The 24,918-nt window shown below is 35.6% G+C and overlaps 1 protein-coding gene across 6 annotated transcripts in view; it reads left to right on the top strand.

Moving 5' to 3' along the window:
* AGTPBP1 (ATP/GTP binding carboxypeptidase 1) overlaps nt 1-24,918 on the top strand; it is a 178,751-nt gene that overhangs the window by 69,569 nt on the left and 84,264 nt on the right. For all 6 annotated transcript variants that reach the window (XM_059924507.1, XM_059924513.1, XM_059924508.1 and 3 more), the window contains 3 exons: nt 233-410; nt 11,940-12,037; nt 16,803-16,919. In XM_059924507.1, coding sequence (XP_059780490.1) covers nt 233-410; nt 11,940-12,037; nt 16,803-16,919 — 393 coding nt within the window. The remainder of the gene's footprint in view (nt 1-232; nt 411-11,939; nt 12,038-16,802; nt 16,920-24,918) is intronic.

Genomic DNA, 24,918 nt, shown 5'->3' on the forward strand with positions numbered 1-24,918 from the left:
GCTTAGTTAAGATATTTAAGGAACATTACTGCTAAATTTGCCATATGAGGTTCTTACTTACAAAGAGATATTTCTGATTAGTCAAAGCTGTTTTATAATTATGTTAAAAATATTCGTTTTTGTGATATTTGCCTTTTGAAATTATTAATATATTACTTTCTGAAGTCATGTAAAATTGCTTCACTTATTCACCAAAGGCACATTATCTTTTTTTTCTTTTCTTATAAAACAGGAATGTTTGGCAGTCAGGACCCTTGATCCTCTTGTCAACACCTCCAGTCTGATAATGAGGAAGTGTTTCCCTAAAAATCGCCTGCCACTCCCAACGATTAAAAGTTCTTTCCATTTCCAGTTACCAGTTATTCCTGTGACTGGACCTGTGGCCCAGCTCTACAGTTTACCCCCTGAAGGTAGGACCACATGCTTCTTGCTGACTTTCAGTGGTTATTGGAATTGTGTGACTTTATCTATTTTTGCTTTTGTTCATCTCCCTAGCAAAAGAAGGCTTTAATGAACATGATAAACTTTCATATTATTTTTTAGTTAATAAATATTTCTTCAAATATAAGAAATTGAGGTTGAGTAATTAAGGGAAGGAATGTGGGGTGTGCTACATATGTGGAAATGTGAATTGTGAAAAATTTAAAGCGCCACGCAGGAACAGTATTTGATAGTTTATATAAATTTTCAAAATCTAAGAATGTAAACATTAACTGTTTAGGTAATTATATTTGAGCTTATATTTGTAGCTTTTTAATGAACTTCATTTTTTAAAGTTAAAGATGTCTAATCATCAGACATGTTATGGTTTATGTTTAACAAAACTTGAACAGTTACTTACCTGATAGAAAATATGAAATGATCATAAATTGGCTTTTTGTCATTTTTGGTGCAATATTGTATACATAGCAAAGGAAGTAAGGGTTTCCACTTCTTAATGTGGGCAAAAAGCAAAATTTTTTTTTTTTTAAATTTTATTTATTTATTTATTTATTTATGGCTGTGTTGGGTCTTCGTTTCTCTGCGAGGGCTTTCTCTAGTTGCGGCAAGCGGGGGCCACTCTTCATCGCAGTGCGCGGGCCTCTCGTTATTGTGGCCTCTCTTGTTGCGGAGCACAGGCTCCAGAAGCGCAGGCTCAGTAGTTGTGGCTCACGGGCTCAGTTGCTCCACGGCATGTGGGATCTTCCCAGACCAGGGCTCGAACCCGTGTCCCCTGCATTGGCAGGCAGATTCTCAACCACTGCGCCACCAGGGAAGCCCAAAGCAGAATTTTTTTGATAAGACATAGCAAAATTAAAAAGAGAAAGTAGTCTAGGCTATTAATAGAATTTCTAAAGTATTTTCTTGTTAGGTGATCACTTTTTTAAAAAAATAAGAGGTTTTTAATTATATTGAAAAGCAACTCTTTGAAGTAAGTGATTTAAGAAAATTTTCAAGTAATTAGAATTAGTTTATTATCCTTGATATAGACTTACCTATGGTATATATCACAGAGTTCACTGTTATGATTTCATTTCTAAAGTATTTAGTTATTAAAGTAGAAGTTTAGTCTACACAAAATATCAAAATGGATTATTCAGAAACTTCCTTTAAAAGGTTTAAAAGTCTAAGTCTGGGGCTTGATTAAACATAGCTAAGTGAAAACAGTGATGTAATTGCTTCTTCTCATTCCATTTAAAATTGCCAACAGACTTCAAAAATAGGGGAAAAATCTGTACTGAATCTGAAAACTAGATAAAAGGAGCATTCCCATGGAATAAACATAGGGTGTGCAACAAACATGTTGGAGAAAAGAATAGATTAAGGAAGAGTGTCAACTCTATTCACCCTTCTATGAAATGCAGTATCTCTGGCTCCAGGTTGAGGGCCACTAGTACCTAATTTGGAGGGACAATCAAGGAGCTGTTGGAATTTCTTTCTCTCTCTCAATGTAGGATTATGGAGGTTTAAGTGGTGGTCTAACTGGTAGAAAGCTTGTGAGACTTCGCTATATGTGGCAGGTAGTAACACTGGGAGAGAGATAGGATATACCCCAGAGTGTTCTTTGTTCCGTGTCCAGAATAATCACATGGCTAGAGAAAGCTGACTTGTAGTGCAGGGAATATATCAAACATGGGGGAAAAAAAGACAGAGATAATATTTTTCTGAGGGTTCCTTTTCTGCATCATTTCAGACTGATGGATCACTGAACTAGAAATGGAGACTTTAATTGACTAAGAAGGCTTCATGAATAAGATGTGAGAGCAGGGTTCTAATAGCAATTGCATAGACACAAAGAAAACACCCTGCTCTCCATCATTTTCTCACATATCAGGCTTCATTACATTTATCACAATTTTCATTAGTTTTTACCATCCTCAGTTAGACTGTAAATTCCACGAAGCTAGGACTGTTGTTTTTACCTTCATTTCATCCTCAGCATGCGTTAGATTGCATGAGTTGTAATAAATGTGCATTTAACATTTGTTAATGGGTGAATTGAGCTGGGCTCCAGACTTATTCTCTTAAACATTTAATGCCAAAAGATAGTGAAGCAGACTCTGGAGATTCGAAGGAAAAGTTCTGACTCAAGATTTCTGAACCCTTATTAGAAGCCACCCATATGGAAAGGTGACATATTCTTAGATATGCAAGGGTACAGAAGCATATTGCCCAGGAACCCTTCTGAAGTAATTATATTAAATAATACTTCAGCCAGGCCAGTGATGAATTAAGTCAAGAATGCAGAAGACATGGTAGTAGAGTAATTGTCTTTAACATTACAAATTGTTAATTATGTAATACTAAATAGTTGCTCTACTATTATTTTGAAATATATCAACTAATTTTTGGTGGAAGATACATAATATACGGCTATAGTAAACTGGGTCTTTTGCAATTTATATTCATAGATTTCTTAAATTATAATATTGTTGTATTTCTAAGATGGTAATTATAGAAATAGTGGCCCAAATATGTGTTTCAAAATGTAAAAGTAACATCTAGAGCAGAGATCCTTAGACTAGAATCTACTGAACCATGGGAATTCATGGATGGACCTCAGAGACTAAGAACCCTTTGAAATTCTGTATAAAATAATGTATATTCCTTCTTGGAAAAAATTCTTGAAGAGGTCCATCCATCACTGCTATAGAAAAGTAAGAAAAATTCCAAGATGCACAAAATCCGGAGAATGCTGAATACAAAGCAAGAACAAGCAAATCAGTTTCAGTAATAAGATATCTAAAAGGATAAAATACTCCCATTAAAAAAAAAGAGACTCTCAGGTTGGGTTAAAAACAAAATCTAAGTAGCTAGCTGATGCATCCTAGAAACTCTTAAAACAGCAAGACTGAAAGCTTAAAATAAACAGATTGGCAACTGTGTATCTGTTTTTCTCAGCTCAAGAAAGGTGAGGAAGACATTATTACTACCCCACAAAATATAGATACAGAACAAAAGGTTTAAAGCAAGATATCAAAGATGATTTTATACAAGCTAGATAATAACAAGTGTGCCAAGCACTAGAACAAAGGTAGATAAAGCTATAATTATTTGGATAATATGGAGAAATTGATAGAAACACAGCATTAGTGGGTGATTTTAATATACCTCTAAGTTCTTGGCAAGTTAAATAGAGGAGATCCAGTCAATCTAAGTGGATGCTAAAGATAGCTCCTGTTAATACATTTGAAAATATGATTGAGATGGACAATATTTTAGGGAAATATAGGTAATTAAAATTGACTTAAATAGTAGAAAACCTGCAACTGAATATGAAATCAAGTTGCCTTCAGTGAAGACACCAAACAATGATGACTTTATAGATTAGTTCTCTCAATTTTCAAGAAATTTTCCTATGCTTTATTTTCCAGAGCATAGAAAAAAAGAAAAGTTTAGAAGCTAGTATGTTGCTGAAATCAAAACCTGGTAAGAATAACCTGAAACAACTTACAGATCATTGTCACTCATGAAAATAAATCTAAAAATCTAAAATACTAGTAAATTGAATTGAGCGGCATTTTCAGATATAGGACACTTTGACAAAGTAAGGATTATTAAGACTTTAATTAAAATTTATCAGTAGGTCAAAGCAAGAAAACCAGTGATTATCTTAATAAATGCAGTGAAGAGTTTTGATAAAAATCATTATTAGTTTCAGATAAAACTTCGTAAGGAATATTTTCCATGCTAGCTGAGTATTATCTAACTCAAATCAGCAACCAACATTACAAATAGTTATGAAGTGTTAGAGGAACCCTTTCTCAACCATTATTAGTTAACATTGTTTTGAAAACTCTGGCCAAATCAATAAGACAGGGAAAGGAAAGGTATTAATCATTAAAAGAGTGAGATAAAGTTATATCAGTGTCTGCAGAGGATGTTATTGCTCATGTGGAAAATCCAAGCAAATCAATTATAAAATGTATCTTAAACCAGATGAAAGTTCAGTGAAGTCCTGTTTACAAGATAGATGAATAAAATTCACTAGTTTTCCTTCATGTGCACACGCGTGCGCGTGTGTGTATGTATATGTATGTATCAACAAAAAACAGTAACAGAAAACACAAAGGGAAAGATCACATTTATAGGAGCAATAGGATGAACAAAATAAACCCCTTGGAATATACTTTCCAAAACCTTATGGAAAGTGCTGACTTGTACCTTTTAATTGTTATATCATAGAGATATAGTATAATTTATCTAACTAGTTTCCTATTGATAGCCATTTAAGTTTTTTCCTGTGTTTTTGTCTTTACTATAAATGAGCCAAGGACATTTTGAAAACTAACAACAAGGATGATTTATATTCCCTGATTTTAATTGTGAGATTAAGTTATAATAATTGATATTTATTGGTGATGGTACAAGAATAGATCATTGGAATAGAAAAGAAGGTCTCAGACACCCTAAGCTATATAACATTTCACATCTGGCGTATGAAACCAAAGGAAAATACCTATAAAGGAAGATATTTGACAGGTTTGCCTAAAAATTAAAAACATATTTTCTCTTTGATACTGAACTGCATTTTCCCTTCTCCCTATCCAAGGAGTTCTCTTTCTTGTTTGCAATAGGCTTTTCTGAATTCAGTGCCTTCTTTTTTCCTAACAGTTCTTTTTCCAAATGTCAGTTTTTCCTATGTTTATCCACGACTAACTGGCATTAGTACATTGACATAAATAGACCCAGTTACTATATGCAATATAAATACTTACTTTGTGTGGTCTATTTCCAAAAGAATTTAGAGCAATTTGGTAACTCTGTCTGTTAGGATAGACTGAGCTGCTGTTACACAGTGACCCAGTACAGTACCACAGTCCCTCAAGCAACAATAGTAATAACAGACGTTTTTATAACACATACTCTCTCTTTTTTAAAAATAAATTTATTTATTTATTTATTGGCTGTGCTGGGTCTTTGTTGCTGTGTGCGGGCTACTCCTTGTTGTGGTGCATGGGCTTCTCATTGTGGTGGCTTCTCTTATTGTGGAGCATGGGCTCTAGGCGCATGGCCTCAGTAGTTGTGGCGCACGGGCTTAGTTGCTCCATGGCATGTGGGATCTTCCCGGACCAGGGATTGAAGCCATGTCCCCTGCATTGGCAGGCGGATTCTTAACCACTGCACCACCAGGGAAGTCCCATATAACACATACTCTTTGCCTGGCACGTTATATATATTAACTCCTTTAAGTCTCCCAAGAACAGTATGTGTGGGTATCTCCATTTTATAGGTGAGGAAACTGAGACACAAATAACTTATGTAACTTGCTCAAGGTCAAGTAGTTAGTAACTCAGGGAGCCAGGATTTGAATTAGGTATTCTGTCTCCAGAGCCCATTTGCTACACTGCCATGAGATAGATATTTTTTTTTTCTCTCACATACCCATCCAGAAGATGGGCAGGTGATCCTGGACAGTAGGCCTCTGTCCACCAGGTCATCAAAGGAAAAAGATTCTTTTTGTTTTCATCATCTCCTATGGTGGTTTCCTCATGTGCATGTGGAAAATGGTAATGGAAGAAAATGGAGAGGGCAATTTTCTTTTTAAAGGATGTGACCTGGAGTTTGTATTTACAACTTTGCCTCACATACTATTGGTCAAAAATTAGTCATATGGCTGTAACTACTGTGAGGGAGGCTGGAATCTATAACCTCTAGCTAAAATTCAGAGGTTCTGTTACTGAAATGAAGGAGAGGAGAACAGATACTTGGGTGGGAGGAATTTATAATCTTTGCTATAAAAAAATCACATTGGAAATGGAAGTATAAAATGGAAGTTTAAAGAAGGTTACATCAGCAAGATGGAGGGGTAGGAGGTCCCAACACTTGTCTCCCCTGCAAACGCAGCAAAAACAATAAATAACCAACTACAAACTGATGAAAATATCTCAGGGATAGCTCTGAACTTCAATGAAGACGCATCAGAAACCATGCAGAACTCAAAACCTGAGGATGGCCACATAGAAAAGTACAGGAAGCATTTTATCTCCATCACCCCATCCCCCAGTCCAGAGCAGCTTGGTACCAGAGGGTTCCCCTCCGTAGAATTTTACCCCATGGAGAAAAGGACAGCAGAAGAATCCCAGTGAGCCTTGCTGCTGTGGATGTTTATAGCCTTTGTTTCCGAGGCCTCCTAAGTCTTCACCAAAGTTGATTTCAGCTGACGGAGCTGCCTGGAGTCCTGCCTCTTGAATTTGTTCCTTGGGGATGGAGCTGTTGCTGTGGGCTCATATAGCTGCTGCATCTCCCCTCAGCTGGACTCACTACAGTGAGCCCCAGAGCTCCAGACCTCATTTTCATGAGAGATCTGCACATTCTCGCACCTTAGACACCAATGCCACTGCCACAGCAAGTGCACCAGTGCCCAAGGACCCAGGCATTGTGGTAGTTCCACATGCATCTGATTGTAGGACCCTGTCTGGCTCTGTTACTGCTGTGAGATCCAGCATACCAGATCAGGTGCCAAGGGGGATCCCCTTAGCTAGAACTTCCTCGTATAGGCAGAAAAGAGGAGTACAAGAAGACCCTAGCAGCCTTTGCCCCTGAGGATCCCAGTAGCCCTAGCCACCACTGCTACCTGAGGACCTCCATAGTATAGGCCACAGAAGACCCCTACAGTCAGTGCTGATGTTGACCTCAACTGACGGAGCTGCATAAAGACGCCACCACTGTGCCTTCCCAGGAAGCAAAGATGCTGCATGCTACCCAGCTGGTGCTCTTGCAGTCACCTTCAGGTGAAAGTCTTTCCCTACCCAAGCCAGTCCAAAAAGGCTGGAAGAGTTGACTGCATCCTCAGATGTGCAGACATCAATACAAAACCTTCAGAAACCTGGAAAAGCAAGGAAACATGACACTGCCAAAGGAACACAGTAACTTCTCAGTAACTGAACTTAAAGAAATGGAGATCTGTGAGTTATCTGAAAAAGAATTCAAAATAAAGAAGCTCAGATACTTCAAGAGAAGACAGAAGCAATTCAGTGAACTTAGGAAAACAATACATGAACAAAATGAGAAGTTCAACAAAGAGAAAGAAATCATAAAAAGAACCAAATTCTGGACCTGAAGAATACAATGAATAATGCAATAGAGAACTTCAGTATCAGGCTCAATCAAGCAAAAGAAAGAATCTGTGAACTTGAAGACAGATCTCGTGATATTATAAGGTCAGAGGAGAAAAAGAAATCAGAAAGAAAAAGAGTGAAGAAGGCCTATGTGAATAGTGGAACACGATTAAGTGAAACAACATCTGTGTAATGGGAGTCTCAGAAGAAGAAGAAGAGAGAAAGGGACAGAAAACTTATTTAAAGACATAATGGCTGAAAACTTACCAAATCTGGTGAAGGTATGGCTATGTAGGTGCACAAGCTCAAAGATCTGCAAATAGATTCATCCCTAAGAGATCTTCACCAAGACATTTTCATCAGGCTCTTAAGGCAAAGGGAGGATTTTGAAAGCAACTAGAGAAATAACTTGTTACCTACGTGGTAATCCTGATAAGCCTATTAGTAGATTTCTTGGCAGAAGCCTTGCAGGCCAGGAGAGAGTGGGATGATACATTCAAATTGCTTGAAGAGAAAAACTGTCAATCAAAAACACTTTACCCGGGACTTCCCTGGTGGTGCAGTGGTTAAGAATCTGCCTGCTAATGTGGGGGACATGGGTTCAAGCCCTGGTCTGGGAAGATCCCACATGCCACGGAGCAACTAAGCCCATGAGCCACAGCTACTGAGCCCACGTGCCACAACTACTGAAGCCCGTGCACCTAGAGCCCATGCTCTGCAACAAGAGAAGCCACCGCAATGAGAAGCCTGCACACTGCAATGAAGAGTAGCCCCTGCCTGCTGCAACTAGGGAAAGCCCATGCACAGCAATGAAGACCCAACACAGCCAAAAATAAATAAATAAATTAAAAAAAAAACTTTACCCATCAAAGTTGTCCTTCAGAAATGAAAGAGAGATAAAGAGTTCAGCAGAAACACAAAAGCTGAATGCCCACTCTCACCATTTTTACTCAGCATAGTACTAGATATCCTAATTATAGCAATTAGGCTAGAAAAAAGAAAGAAAATACATCCAAGTCAGAAAGGAAGAAATGAAATCATCTGTTTGCAGATGACATTATCTTATATATAGAAAACTGTAACATCTCCACCAAAAAACTGTTAGAACTAATAAATGAATTCAGTAAAGGTACAGGACACAAAGTTAATATACAAATCATCAGTTGCGTTTCTACACGCTAATAATGAACTATCTGAAAGAGAAATTAAGAAAGCAGTCCCATTTACAATAGCATCAAAAACAAAGTACTTACGAATAAGTTTTACCAAGAAATTGAAAGACCTGTACACTGATCAATAAGACGTTGTTAAAAGTTATTGAAGAAGACACACAAAAAAATTGAAAGATATCCTGTATTCTTGAATTGGAAGAACTAATATGAAAATGTTCATGCTGACCAAAGTGATCTTCAGAATCAATGCAATCCCTATCAAAATTCCAGTGTCATTTTTCACAGAAATACAAAAACTGTCCTAAAATTTGCATGGAACCACAAAAGACCCCAGATAGCCAAAGCAATCTTGAGAAAGAAGGATAAAGCTGGAGGCATCACACTTCCTGATTTCAAGCTATTATGAAGCTATGGTAATCAAAATAGTATGGTACTCAAGTAAAGCAGGGCACATAGACCAGTGGAACAGATTAGAGAGCCCAGTCATAAACCCAAACATATTATGGTCAACTGGTTTTTGATAAGGGTGCCAAGAACACACAATGGGGAAAGGACAGTCTCTAATAAATGGTATTGGGAAAACTAGGTATCCACATGCAAAAGAATGAAACTGGACCCCTGTCTTACACCATTCACAAAAATTGACTCGAAATGGATAAAAGACTTTACATATAAGGCCTGAAACTATAAAACTCCTAGAAGAAAACTTAAGGGAAAAGATCCTTGACATTGGTCTTAACAGTGATTTCTCGGGTAAGATAACAAAAGCACAGTCAACAGAAGCTAAAATAAACGAGTGGGACTACAGCAAACTAAAAAGATTCTGCACAGCAAAGGAGACAATATATTGAAAAGGCAACCTACAGAATGGGAAAAGATAATTGCAAACCATATATCTAATAGGGGTTTAATATCAAAAAAATACAAAGAACTTACATAGCCGAATAGTACAAAAGAAGGTAGTCCAATTAAAAATGGGCAAAGGACTTGAATAGACATTTTCCCAAAGAATCATGTATAAATGGCCAGTAGATAATGAAAAGGTGCCTTACATCAGTAATCATCAGAGAAATGCAAACCAAAACCACAAAGAGATATTACCTCACACTTCTTAGAATGGCTATTATCAAAAAGAAGAGAGAGCAAATAGCGAGGATTTGGAGAAAACAGAACCCTTATATGCTGTTGGTGGGAATGTAACATGGTACAGCTAATGTGGAAAAGGACATGGAGGTTCCTCAAAAAATTAAAAATAGAACTACCATACCAGCAAACCCATTCCTGGGTATATATCCAAAGGAATCAAAATCATTATCTTAAAGAGATATCTGTATACCCATGTTCATTCCAGCATTATTTACAATAGCCAACATTTGTAAACAACCTTAATGTCTTTCCATGAATGAATGGATAAAGGAAAAGTGATTCATATATATGATGTACATATATCATATATATGAATATTATTCAGCCAATAAAAAAAAGGAAATGCTACCATTTGCAACAACATGGATACATGGATGAATCTGGTGGGCATTCATGCTAAGTGAAATGTGCAAGGCAGAGGAAGACAAATACTGTGTGGTATCACTTATGTGTGGAATCGTTGAATAAAAAAAAAAAAAAAAAACGATTTCATAGAAACAGAATAGAAAGTTGGATTCCAAGGGCTGGGAGAATGGTAAATGGGGTGATAAGGTCAAAGGGTATACATTTTCAGTTTTAAGAAGAGTAAGTTCTGAGGATCTAATGTACAACATGGTGACTATAGTTAGTAATATGGCATTGTGTATTGAGTTTCTGAGAGTAAATCTTAAGCATTCTCACCACATGCACACGCACACACACATACACAAAGTGTTAACAGTGTTAACCATATGAGGTGATGGACGTATTAATTATCTTCATCTTGATAATCATTTTACCATGATTTACCATTTTACCATATGTCATCACATTTTACACTTTCAATATATACAGTTATATTGTCAATTATTCCTCAATAGAGTCAAAAAATAAAAACAAAGTTTAGAAAAATGTCCTTTAAAAATATTCTCTACTTTGTTTTAATGCACTCATTTGCTTACATGAGTACTCTCAGAGTACTCCTTTACTCTTCTTTTCTTGTATCCTCCACCTCTATGGTCCTCATGTCCTTTTGCATTCTATTTCCTGGGTTTTTCTCTAATGCATATTCATTCTTCATCCCCATTACTGCTGTATTGGTCCAGACAGTTACTGTCTTTTCCTCTGTTAATTGGTCCCCCTCCATATATATGCTCCCTTTCTCATACCTGCCAGAGTGATCTTTTGAAAAATGTAAGTTAAATCACTCTCCTCTTTAAAATCCCCAGTCCTTATCATCCATGGGGTGAAAATCTAAACTAATTGGCCCATCATACCCTTCATTTTCTCTTTCTTATTTGCTTCTCGCAGTACTTTCTCAAGCATACAAGTTAAGTCACGATTAACTTATTTTCCAAAGATATAATTTAAATTCTTTATTTTCGCATTATCATTTCTTCTTCTTAAAAGCCACACTCACACACTCTTATGTTCACCCAGAAAGCTGCTATATTTTTCTCCAAGATACTGCTTAATTATTACCTGTTTTGTGAAGTGATCACTAATAACCTTGGCCCCAGGCAGTTTGCATTTATTATTCCATTCCCATGGCATTTTTAAGTATACACCTTCATTAGTGTATACCTTTTGTATTATAATTATTTTTTGCTCTTTCTCTCTTTAACTTCATAAGCTCCCTGAGGCAGGGACTATATTTACACATCTTTTAAAAAATTCCCAGCACACAACGCAGTGCATGGTACATGGCAGTCAGTGAAAGAAATAAATGGGGAGTGAATTGTAAATGGATGAAAAGAGTTATTGAAATTTATCATAAACAGGAAGCGAGGTGTTTCATTCAGGCTGTTGCAATGTAAGACATTATTAATTTTTTAGAATGTGACAACATTAGTAAAAAAGCTCATACATTTTTAGAGTGCTTTTCCAAATTTTGAAGTACTTTCACTTCATCTAACAGGTTTTTCAACACCTGGAACAACCTTAGAGACATTTTTTATAAGGAAATTTCATTTACTTTTCCATTGGTGATTGAAATACCAGTGTTATATATATATATATATATATAAAACATTCTACTTTTGGTTGTGCATGTTATAGAATGCTTACCTCTGACCTACTTATAGCACATTTTGTATCACAGTGGATGACGTAGTAGATGAAAGTGATGACAACGATGATATTGATTTAGAAGCTGAAAATGAAACCGAAAATGAAGATGACCTAGATAAAAATTTTAAGGTTGGTATAAATTTCTGTGTTTAGTCAACTTTATAAATTGTATTCACAGGTGTAGAACAAAGATTGGGTAGATATGTATAGCTAACAGTAGATTAATTTGTTTTGTCCACATCTTTTTATCATGGATGACTATGGACACTAAGCTATTGAAAGGAAAATAATGTTGCTTTGAATACATTAGTCTGAAAAGGGCCTTAAAATAAGTTATTTTCACTCTCTCTGACAAGGAAGATTTTATCTAACCTTTCTGGCTTAGATTTTAAAGTCTAAGAAAATCTAAGGTTGAAGGAAAGTGTTTTTTGAGACTCTTAGGTGGCAACCCGTTTTGCTTTGTTAAGTGGTAGAGGGGGCCATTTTAGTATCTGCAGAAAAGCATCTTAACTCCTTTATTTTTCAACTGTTTAGCTTAATGCCTTTTGGGGCACAGGGAGTTCATTTGACTCTTGTCTGCTGGGGCCTTTTTGTCTTGGAATGCTACATCAAAATTGGGGTACACTGAGTATTTGACTCTCTCTGGAGATAGAATCTAAGATACTGGAAGGAGATTTCTATCTTAATAGCAGATGTAGAACCAGTTTTATTATCACCAGATGTGATCACCAAGCTTTGGTGAAATTGTCATGGTAGCCAGTCTAGACAATGTGATGGCATGCATCCTGGCCTCAAGAAGCTACAAAGACGAAAAACAGTGCAGGCTCTGGTGTTCAAGGCAAAAAATCTGGGATAACTGTGTTGGTGGTTCTGGACTTGATATGGTGAAAGAACTGGTAGGATCCAAGTTAGAAGAGTTTATATTCTGCATGTAAAGTGTTCCTTAGATAACAGGAGGTATATTAAAATCAACTGTTTGGATTCTTCGGGAAGTGAGTGTTTAGAGATAGTAAAATTTCCTAGATTAATATTCAGTTTATAATTTAAAGTTTTGTATTTTGATGGAAACATTTCTTTTATGTATGTTTCCATGTGTATTAAAAACAAAGTATGTTGAGTGTAATTTATTCTTCATGGCTCAGGGTCCTCATTAAAAATATCTGTTGTGACCACTACAGATGTAAAGATGGAGATTGGCAGGGAAATAGAACTCGATAGGAATTTATAACAGTGATTCTAATTTTTCTGCTTGGAAATAGTGTGTATGCATGAATACATATTTAAAATTTAAAAAAAATCATATGGGGATAAGTTCCATATATTATGTATCATGGTAATTTACCCCTAAATACATTAGTGTATATTTTCTCTAAGGACAGTGATAAAGTAATCTCTCAGTGTCCTAGGGGGAATTGGTTCCAGGACCCACCTCAGATACCAAAATCCACAGATGCTCAAGTTCCTTATATGAAATGACATAGTATTTGCATGTAACCTATACACATCCTCCCATATACTTTGTCATCTCTAGATTACTTATAATACCTAATACAATGTAAATGCTATGTAAATAGTTGTAAATACAAAGTAAATGCTGTGTATATAGTTGCTGGCGTGCCGCAAATTCATGTTTTACTTGTTGGAGTTTTGTTTTTTTAATATTTTCAATCCATGGTTGGTTGAATCTGAGGAATGGGAACCTGTGGATACGGAGGACTGACTGTATTCTGTTACATAACCACAATACAATTACCAACTTAATACATTTATAGTGATATATCATTTTTCTCTAATCTACCATCCACATTCCATTTTGTCAGCTGATCTAATAATCCCCTTTAAAAGATTTTTTTTCTTTCTCCAGTATAGGATCTAGCATCAGGTATTGCATTTAATTGTCATTTCTATTAAGTCTCCTTTAATTTAGAACATTTCCACAGATTTCTTTGTCTTTTTTGACAGTCACATCTATAAAATACAGTTATTGGCAGCATTATTCACTGGGGTATTTGAGATTGCTCACATTTTCCCCATTTTACCTTAACACAGCAGTTACAATAATAAGAAAAAATAATAGATTGAATTTATTGAACAGTTAATCCTGTGCTAGTCCGTGCACTTTACATATACAGGCGTACCTCGTTTTATTGCACTTCCCTTTATTGAGCTTAGCAGATACTGCGTTTTTAACAAATTGAAGAAGGTTTGTGGCAACCCTGTGTGGAGCAAGTCTGTTGGTGCCATTTTCCCAACAGCATTTGCTCACTTCATGTCTCTGTGTCACATTTTGGTAATTCTCACAATATTTCAAACTTTTTCATTATTAATATATTTGTTATGGTGATCTGTGGTCAGTGATCTTTGATGTTACTATTGTAATTGTTTAGCAATGAAGTATTTTTTAATTAAGGTATTTACATTGCTTTTTTAGACATAATGTATTGAACACTTAATAGACCACAGTATAGTATAAACATAACTTTTGTATGTATTGGGAAACCAAAAATTCGCTTTATTGCGACATTCGCTTTATTATGGTGGCCTGGAACTGAAGCTGAGATATTTCCGAGGTATGCCTGTAGTAACCATTAAATCCTGATAGTAATCCTATAAGGTATGTGGTATTATTACCTCTGCTTTACAGGGCTGATAATTAGAAACCAGAGGTACAGAAAGGTTATTGGTGTAGCTGATAAGAGGTGGGACCAAGATGCAGAATAAACCAGTCCAGTGTGAATGTTTGCTTTCTTTACCACTCTGCTCTGCTAAATATTACTTTTTTTCAAGGGCTACAGAATTGTTGGCTCTTTGACACTGCTGAGCTGTGTTATCTTATTTTTCTTCTTTACCACTGTCTGCTTCTTACTCACGTTGTCTGTTACATTTGGACTTTCCTTAGTTTTTCCTTTTTATCTAAATCACATCACTTTTTTCATGCTTTAGGTGAACCTGCTACATTGTAGTGGGTATAATATCTGTGTTCTAATGTGACTGTAGTCATAGAGACTGTTTTTTCCTCACCATAGTGATTCAATTCTCTTTGCCCCAGATTTTTCAGAGTTTGGAGCATTTATAGAAACCTGGAGGTTCTGTTGTAGAAGAGTCGTCTCCAGATTGCCAGGACTTGTCAGTATATAAGCTTCAATGCATTCTTTTTTTTTTCTCCTTAATTTTAGAAGAACTTTAAGGAGTAGTAGGAGGTTTATTTCTTCTGAGTGTGTCAGGAGCTCTTTATCTTTTTTTTCCCCCCCGAACCAAAACACAAAATTTCTTGCTATTGACCTCTCAAAGTATAGTTTTCTTTCCTCACTGTGCCTGTTTTACAGGAAATTTTTTTTTTAATTTTTAAAATAGCTACTTTGTAAAGCTATATCTTCATAAAATAGTAATGAATATTGAACTACTAGTATGTTTAGAGAAAGGAATACCTTTTAAAAATTTTTTATTCTTTGGAAAGTATTATCTACTTTAATAGATGCTAATCAAGAAAGTTACATTTTTTTGGTTCATCAGTGCATAATTTAAGGATATATGAAATTATATATTCATGTAATAATAATTACACAATTATGATACAGTAATTAATATGATACTCTTTAAATAAAACCAGTCTTTATTATTTATGGCAATGGGGAAAATCTTTTTATTGGTTAAAGAAATAATAGCTAAATTCCTGAATATGAAATATGAGAAATATATAGTATATTGTTCTTTTTTAAATTGTGTGTTAATATGACAATATATAAATATAATCAGGTACATGTATATAAAGCATTTTAAGGATTGACACATAGTAGAATGAATTTAAGTCTGAAAAATATGTACTTTACTCTGATAGTAAGATAAATGTAAAATTGAAGATGAATACCAATTGAAAATTAATAAGTGGTCTTATTATCTCTCTTTAGCCATCAGTGAAGGTAATGATGGATTTGTATTTGTGAAAGGCCAGAGTTGTTGAGGGTCCTAGAAAATAGCTTGGATAGTAGGTAACTCACACTTGTCTTTCCATCATGATGTACATTAGCTCTTTGTACACACACAGATCAAATTGATCCTGGATACATACCCTATTCCTCCGAGGTCATATTTCTTTACATTTACCCTCTTTTTTTTCCCCAAAGGGACATGGAAATCATTTTTGGCTGTTGTTCCACTCCTCATTGTTTTTTTTCCCTGAAAAACAGAGTGAATGGTGGTAATGAGCTTTTCTAAGGGTGCCTGATAACCATTAGTCGCTCTTGAGGCAATGCGTTATATTGACTAACAGTGTATTCTTTGAAATCACTGATTAGTGATTTCACATGCTGGCTCCTCTCTTTGCAAGCCACTTAACCTCTCTGTACCTCAGTTTCCTTTTTAATTAAATGGAGGTCATGATACTATCTGCTTCATAGTATTCTTATGCAGATTAAATTAGATCATTATGTAAAATCCTTAGCATAGCCCCTCACATATTTTCATTGCTCTATAAAAGTTAGTTATTTTGCTTATCACCACCACCATCATATGCTTACGTTTTTCAATTTAGTTTTCTTAAGTTTTACTGCCCTTTAATCTGAGCGAAACGATGGCAGTTGGGGAGGTTGGGGGGGCGAACGTAATTTAGTATCGATCTTGATGTTAGTTTTTCTATCTTGAGGAGCCCAAATACCATGCTATGTTAGAATAATCTTTGATAAAAAGAAAACACAACATAACAACCAAAATAACAATAACATAACAACCAAAAAATATAAGCAAATTTTAATTTACAATGAAATTAATACAACCTTTCTGCAGTGATTATTCTCTATGTACATGTAATTAATAATTTGGAAAGCTTTAAATCTGAAATGTATTTTGTAATTTTTCGTTTTTCTTAATTGGTGACATACCATTTTTATTATTTCAGAATGATGATATTGAAACGGATATTAACAAACTAAAACCCCAGCAAGAACCAGGACGAACAATAGAAGAACTTAAAATGTATGAACACCTTTTCCCTGAGCTTGTTGATGATTTTCAGGTATACAGAAAATTCAGCATCTTAACTAATTTTAAGAAAAAGTTCTTTTTTTCTTAGACCTATAATCACTGTTTTCACTTCTAAAAAATTAAAGTATTGTTGCTTTTCTGAGTGACATTGGACAATTATTTCAGCATTCTGAGCTACAAATTGCTGTCGGTAAAATGAGGGGACTAGGCGATTTAATTTTTGGACTAGCTTTTAAATTTTTTAATCATTTTTGTTTATCAAGTTAATTGACATAATTTTTTATTCTTTTTAAAAATAATCTTTAAAATGGCATTTCAGAATCTTATGTTAAAGCCTTATTTTTATCAGTTGCTTTCAGCTGAGGGGAGATGAGAGCTGAGAAAATGCTTAATTAAAAATATAGTCTATGCTCGTTGAATTGTTTTTCCTGATAGTCACCATATAAGCATGGAAGGTTGGGGAAAGAGGACAACTGGAAGTCTTTGAATCTAAGTTGCTTCATAAGGACAGTGACTTCTTGTTAACATTTCTTACCCTCATTTATTTACTAGAATATAGTATTCAGCTTGGATTGCACAGCAAGTAAAGCTGATTGAATTGATGGCTAGTAGTAAATATAGTTTCTTACGCTCACTCTGCCACTCACTTGTGGTGGGTTCTTGAGTAAGTCCCTGAAACTGCCCAGAATCTTAAACTGTAAAATAAAGAGTTTGAACTGATAATCTTAGATTTATTTAGCTCTTGCTGCAAAACCCCCATCCCTCCCCCTCTTCCCCCCCCCCACCCCCACCAAGTTTCACACACTTAATTCCTGGTTGCTCAAAGAAAAAAAACTTAAATGTGAAGCTATATGTGAGAAATAAAAACAGAGAAATACTTGTAGCTAATGTTTACATTTCACAGTTCTAATTATTCAGGTTTCTCTTTGGGAACTAATGAGCTTTTGGATGCAATAGAAGAAGCAGCAAGTTGCTCCCTCTCCCCCTCCCCCAGTGTCTTGGTACTCCCCATAGATTTGGGGTATGTTGGAAGGTACGTTGAAATCAGGGGTAGTAGAAAGAGGGCAGGAATGAAGGAGAGGTTATTTGTCAAAGAAAAAGAAGAAGACAAGAAGAGGCATTTGGGAAAGGATACAGGGTGATTTTCTTTCATGCCACCTACAGGAAGTATCTGGCTGCTCTTTTCACACTTTTGTGCCCAACTAAGAACCGCTTTAAAACAAAATCCCAGAGATAACAAATACTGCCAATTTAAAGCAGAAAAAATATATTGTGGAAGGGGTTTGGGGAAGGAATTGATTATTCTGTAAAGAAATGACCTATTTTCTTCTCTATTTGTATACATATAAGAATTATATAATGTGAGTAAAAACTATAGGAGTTTTGATGTGGGAATAGAGATGACTAGTTTTTTAGTAGGTGTTAAGGTCAGGATTTTGATTCGCATTATTTCACAAGCCAGTTCTTTCTTGTAGACTATGTTGATGAGTACTTGTACGTTTGCCTATTAGTTCAACAACCAGAATAGGCCACCTGTGATGGTTTCCTGCTTGGCACCTTTGAAGAGCTGGCCAACTTGTCCTTTAGTTTGGCTGCTCCTAGAACAGACTCGTACTTTTGGCCTGACTTGGTGTGACCAGGGTCAGATGGTAAAGACAGGTGTGTCTGAGTGTTAAGAGATCTGAGGATTCTTCCCAAGTGAGTTACCCCTTTTTATTGTGTTTTATTGTGTTTAAGCAAAAAAAGTTACTTCCAGTATTTCAGGTAGTGCATATTTATTAATGCCATATTTTTAAAGCTTAAAGTAGAATAGTAGTTAGGTCTATGTATATAGTATATGTTGCAGGAAATAGCACATTTTCTTCTATGTGCGTAATTGGAAAATCATTCTAAAGTAATTGTGTTGGCACTCTTTCTCATTTTTCAGTTTCAGAGGAATGCACTGTTCAAACACTTTAGTCTCTAATTTTTTAAGTGTGTGTTGGAACTATGTATAGGCAGCAATATTTAAGTGATGTATTTTTGAGAATTAAAAATAATTGGTTGGTTCTAAATAGAAAGTGTTTGAATTTTTTTCATCTATCATTGTATCAAATGATACAATGATATGAGATGGCAGATCATGAGATATTAAACAGAAATGGAATTAATTTTGATTATGACTTTTTCCACTTGGATTTACATGTCACTTTCAACATCAACCACTGAAGCTTAAAATTGCTTGATGTGTTTGTTTTTACCTGAACACCACCCACTTTGTTTCCAGATGTGTTAAAGCTACTATTCAGTGGCCTGACAGAGGCAGAATGAGTGCATTTGAAGTCCACATAAAGAATTATTAAAGTAGTTAGCAACAGACTTTTTTGAGGGGACCTTACGCATGCTTTTAAAGCTATGATTATTTATTTGTAGTGACAAGTATAGTTTTATTTTCTTTTGTTTCTTGATAGCAGAATATTAGAAGTGTCAAAATCCTGCATTTTCACAGCTCTATTTTCATACATCTGTGGTAGCATGATGACATTTACGATATGGACTTTTGTTATGTTTATTTTTTCCCCTCTTTTTAATTTGGTTTTAAGTTTTTATTAAAGTTATGCATGAACAAAGTTTAAAGAGCAAATAGTTTTACATAGTTTAATCAGGAAAAACTGTAGTCTCCTTCCTATCTGCTGTTTCCTACAATCACCTTTCCATATGTTTTTGAAGTTAATCCCCATATTTCTAAATGATATGCTTACAGTGCCATGTCTTGATATTTCCTGCTTTCATTCTCTCTCTCTCTCTTTTTATTATCATCTTAAGATAGACGTCCAGTAATTTTCAGCTTTTCTTCTCTTCTAATATTTACATATTCAGGCTATAAATTTCCCTCTAATTACTGTTGTAGTTGCATCACACAGGTTTTGAAATTTAGTGCTTTCATTATCTTTGTTTTGAAACTTTTTTTCCATTATGATTTTTTCCTTTGATTCATTGGTAATGTCAGAGTTGGCTTTTTTTTTTTTTATAAATTTATTTATTTGTTTTTATTTTTGGCTGTGTTGGGTCTTTGTTCTGTGCGTGGGCTTTCTCTAGTTGCAGCGAGTGGTGCGCGGGCTTCTCATTGTTGTGGCTTCTCTTGTTGCAGAGCACGGGCTCTAGAGCGCAGGCTCAGTAGTCGTGGCACATGGGCTTAGTTGCTCCACGGCATGTGGGAATCTTCCTGGGCCAGGTATCGAACCCGTGTCCCCTGCATTGGCAGGCAGATTCCCACCCACTGCACCACCAGGGAAGCCCCAGAGTTGGCTTTTTAATTTCCAATTTTTTGTTTATCTTTTTATTGACTTCTAGCATATTGTAGTAGGATGAGAGGACATATCCTTTATGATTATAATCTTTTGAAATTTTTGAGGCTTATAACTTTGAATATGGTCAACTTTTGTTATTATTTCTCATGTCTTTGAAACGAACTCTGCTGCAGTTAGGCACAGTTGTATATTCGCCTAATAGGATAAGATTGTTAATTGTCTTTAGAATTAACACAATTTAATTAGTTTAGTTTAGAATTTAATTAATTAATTTAGAATTTTCTATCCTTATGGATTTTTATTCCTGTGTTATCAATTACTGAGAAAAGTGTGTTAAAGATTTCTCACTATGATTGCAAATATGTTTCTTTTTGCAGCTCTGTCAGTTTTTGTTACATATTTTTGGAGGCTTATTATTTAATGTGTATAAGTGTAAATTGATTTCTCTTCCTTTCAAACTGAACCTTTTGTTTTTTTGGCTGCATCGGGTCTTAGTTGCGGCATGCAGGATCTTTCCTTGTGGTGCGTGGGCTCTTCATTGTGGCACACGGGCTTCTCTCTAGTTGCGGTGCACAGGCTCCAGAACACGTGGGCTCTGTAGTTTGCAGCATGCGGGCTCTCTAGTTGAGGCATACAGGCTCAGCAGTTGTGGCATGTGGGATCTTAGTTCCTCCACCAGGGATTGAACCTGCGTCCCCTGCATTGGAAGGTGGATTCTTAACCACTGGACCACCAGGGAATTCCCTCAGATTGAACCTTTTATTGAAGTTAGTTTTTATCTGTAAGACTTTAAGGCAAAAAGTTTTTTTAAAAAAATATTAATGTAGTTACATAAATTTTAGTTACTTGCCTGGTATCTTTAAAAATTTTTTCACCAACTTCTTGTTACCCTTAGATGTTTATCTTTTAAACAGCATATAGTTGGATTTTAAAAACTCAAGTCTGAGTCTTTGCTATTTAACTGGAGCGTTTAGATCACTTACATATAATTATTCATATATTTGAATTTGTGAGATCTTATTTTGTATTTTCATTTGTTTCATCTCTGTGTCTTTGTGTCTTTTTCTTGCCTTTGTTTGGATTATTTTTCCTCGTTTCAGTTTTTTCACCTTTATATGAAAACTATACAGTCTTGTTATTTTAATTTTATTCAACTTTCTTGAGGTATAATTTATGTGCAACAAATTGCATTCATTTAGAGTGTAAGTTTGACATATATGCAAAAATTTTAGTTACTCTTTTTTTAAAAATTTATTTATTTCATTTATTTTATTTTTGGCTGTGTTGGGTCTTCGTTGCTGCATGTGGGCTTTCTCTAGTTGTGGCGAGTGGGGGCTACTCTTCGTTGCAGTGCACAGGCTTCTCATTGTGGTGGCTTCTCTTGTTATGGAGCACGGGCTCTAGGCACGTGGGCCTCAGTAGTTGTGGCATGCGGGCTCAGTAGTTGTGGCTCGCAGGCTCTAGAGCACAGGCTCAGCAGTTGTGGCACACGGGCTTAGTTGCTCCGTGGCATGTGGGATCTTCCTGGACCAGGGCTCAAACCCGTGTCCCCTGCATTGGCAGGTGGATTCTTAACCACTGTGCCACCAGGGAAGCCCTCTAGTTACTCTTGATAAAATAGTTAATATATGTATTTACTAAATTCTGAAGTTAATTAGGATCTTTCTTTTCTCTTCTTAATTATAAAAGGAAACTTAGGATACTTTATATACACCTCCCAAACCTTCAAAACTTATATGCTTTGAATTTATATTTTAATTCTAGCTTTAAAAAAAAAACTCATATGTTGCTACTGCTTTTTGTTTAGATTCAGTGTTTAAGATTTACACACATTTTCACTACCTTTTTATTTTTTATTTCTTCTTGTTTCTCAGACTTTCTGTCTGAATTGCTTTCCTCCTGCTTGAAATGTTTTATAGTGTCTGTCTGTCTCTTTTTTGGTCCAAAAAAGTATTTATTTTGTAATTCTTCTTGAAAGTTAGTCACTGTTTTCCTCTAGCTGCTTTTTTAAAATCAACTTTACTTAAGTGTAATTTACATGCAATAAATTACAAATATTTAGGTTCAATGAGTTTTAACAAATATATACAATTGTGTAGCTACCAACCCCATCAAGACATAGAATTGTTTCTGTCACCCCAGAAATTCTGCCTGGGTTTCTTTTTAGACAATACCCTCATCTCTTGCCCAGGTAACTACTGATCTGCTGTCACTCCAGGTTAATTTTGCCTGTTTTGGAATTTCTCAAAACTGGGCTCATATAGTGTGTACTCTTTTGTGTAAGGCTTCTTTTGCTCAGTATGTTTTTGAGATTCACCTGTGTTTTGCATTTATCAGTGGTTTTTTTCCTTATTGCTGAGTAGTATTTCATTGTATGAATATACCACGATTTCTTTATTCATTCACTTCTTGATGAGTATTGGAATGTTGGCAGTTCTCGGCTATCATGAATACAATTGATACTACCATGTGTGTACAAAGCTTTTTTGTAGGAAAGCTTTGTAGGAAATATGCCTTCATTTCTCTTGGATAAATACCTACAAGTGAAATTGCTGGGTTGAGTGTATGTTTTCGCTTTATAAGAAATTGTTTCTGGTGACTTGTAAGATTGTTTCTTTAGCTTCAATGCTCTACAGTTTCCCAGAAATGTTTGTTAAGTGTAGATATTTGTTAAGTCTTGTTTGGGATTCATTGTGTTTTGGAATCTGTGAGTGTTGTTTTCTCATAGGATTTGGAAAAATTCTTTATTCTCTTCTTCAGATACTGCCTCTTTCTCTTTCCCTCTCTCTTCTCTTTTGGCATTTCTAATTGAATGTAGATTTTCTAACTCTCTTCCATATCTTTTAACTTTTTTTTTTTTTTTTTGGACAATCCTTTTTGAGTTTTTTTTTTTTTTTTAAACATCTTTATTGAAGTATAATTGCCTTACAATGGTGTGTGTTAGCTTCTGCTTTATAACACAGTGAATCAGTTATACATATACAATATGTTCCCATATCTCCTCCCTCTTGCGTCTCCCTTCCACCCTCCCTATCCCACCCCTCTAGGTGGTCACAAAGCACCGAGCTGATCTCCCTGTGCTATGCGGCTGCTTCCCACTAGCTATCTATTTTACATTTGGTAGTGTATATATGTCCATGACACTCTCTCACCCTGTCACATCTCACCCCACCCCCTCCCCATATCCTCAAGTCCATTCTCTAGTAGGTCTGTGTCTTTATTCCCGTCTTGCCACTAGGTTCTTCATGGCCTTTTTTTTTTTTTTTTCCCTTAGATTCCGTATATATGTTTTAGCATACTGTATTTGTTTTTCTCTTTCTGACTTACTTCACTCTGTATGACAGACTCTAACTCCATCCACCTCATTACAAATACCTCCATTTCATTTCTTTTTATGGCTGAGTAATATTCCATTGTATATATGTGCCACATCTTCTTTATCCATTCATCTGTCGATGGACATTTAGGTTGCTTCCATGTCCTGGCTATTGTAAATAGAGCTGCAATGAACATTTTGGTACATGACTCTTTTTGAACTATGGTTTTCTCAGGTTATATATCCAGTAGTGGGATTGCTGGATCGTATGGTAGTTCTATCTGTAGTTTTTTAAGGAACCTCCATACTGTTCTCCATAGTGGCTGTATCAATTTACATTCCCACCAACAGTGCAAGAGAGTTCCCTTTCCTCCACACCCTCTCCAGCATTTATTGTTTCTAGATTTTTTGATGATGGCCATTCTGACCGGTGTGAGATGATACCTCATTGTAGTTTTGATTTGCATTTCTCTAATGATTAATGATGTTGAGCATTCTTTCATGTGTCTGTAGGCCATCTGTATATCTTCTTTGGAGAAATGTCTATTTAGGTCTTCTGCCCATTTTTGGATTGGGTTGTTCGTTTTTTTGTTATTGAGCTGCATGAGCTGCTTGTAAATCTTGGAGATTAATCCTTTGTCAGTTGCTTCATTTGCAAATATTTTCTCCCATTCTGATGGTTGTCTTTTGGTCTTGTTTATGGTTTCCTTTGCTGTGCAAAAGCTTTTAAGTTTCATTAGGTCCCATTTGTTTATTTGTGTTCTTATTTCCATTTCTCTGGGAGCTGGGTCAAAAAGAATCTTGCTGTGATGTATGTCATAGAGTGTTCTGCCTATGTTTTCCTCTAAGAGTTTGATAGTGTCTGGTATTACACTTAGGTCTTTAATCCATTTTGAGTTTATTTTTGTGCATGGTGTCAGGGAGTGTTCTAATTTCATACTTTTACATGTATCTGTCCAATTTTCCCAGCACCACTTATTGAAGAGGCTGTCTTTTCTCCACTGTATATGCTTGCCTCCTTTATCTAAGATAAGGTGACCGTATGTGTGTGGGTTTATCTCTGGGCTTTCTATCCTGTTCCATTGATCTATATTTCTCTTTTTGTGCCAGTACCAAACTGTCTTGATTACTGTAACTTTGTAATATAGTCTGAAGTCAGGGAGCCTGATTCCCCCAGCTCCATTTTTCGTTCTCAAGATTGCTTTGGCTATTCGGGGTCTTTTGTGTTTCCATACAAATTGTGAAATTTTTTGTTCTAGTTCTGTGAAAAATGCCAGTGGTAGATTGATAGGGATTGCATTGAATCTGTAGATTGCTTTGGGTAGTAGAGTCATTTTCACAATGTTGATTCTTCCAATCCAGGAACATGGTATATCTTTCCACCTATTTGTATCATCTTTAATTTCTTTCATCAGTGTCTTATA

This window comes from Balaenoptera ricei, chromosome 6, assembly GCF_028023285.1.
Source record: "Balaenoptera ricei isolate mBalRic1 chromosome 6, mBalRic1.hap2, whole genome shotgun sequence".
Classification (NCBI taxonomy): domain Eukaryota; kingdom Metazoa; phylum Chordata; class Mammalia; order Artiodactyla; family Balaenopteridae; genus Balaenoptera; species Balaenoptera ricei.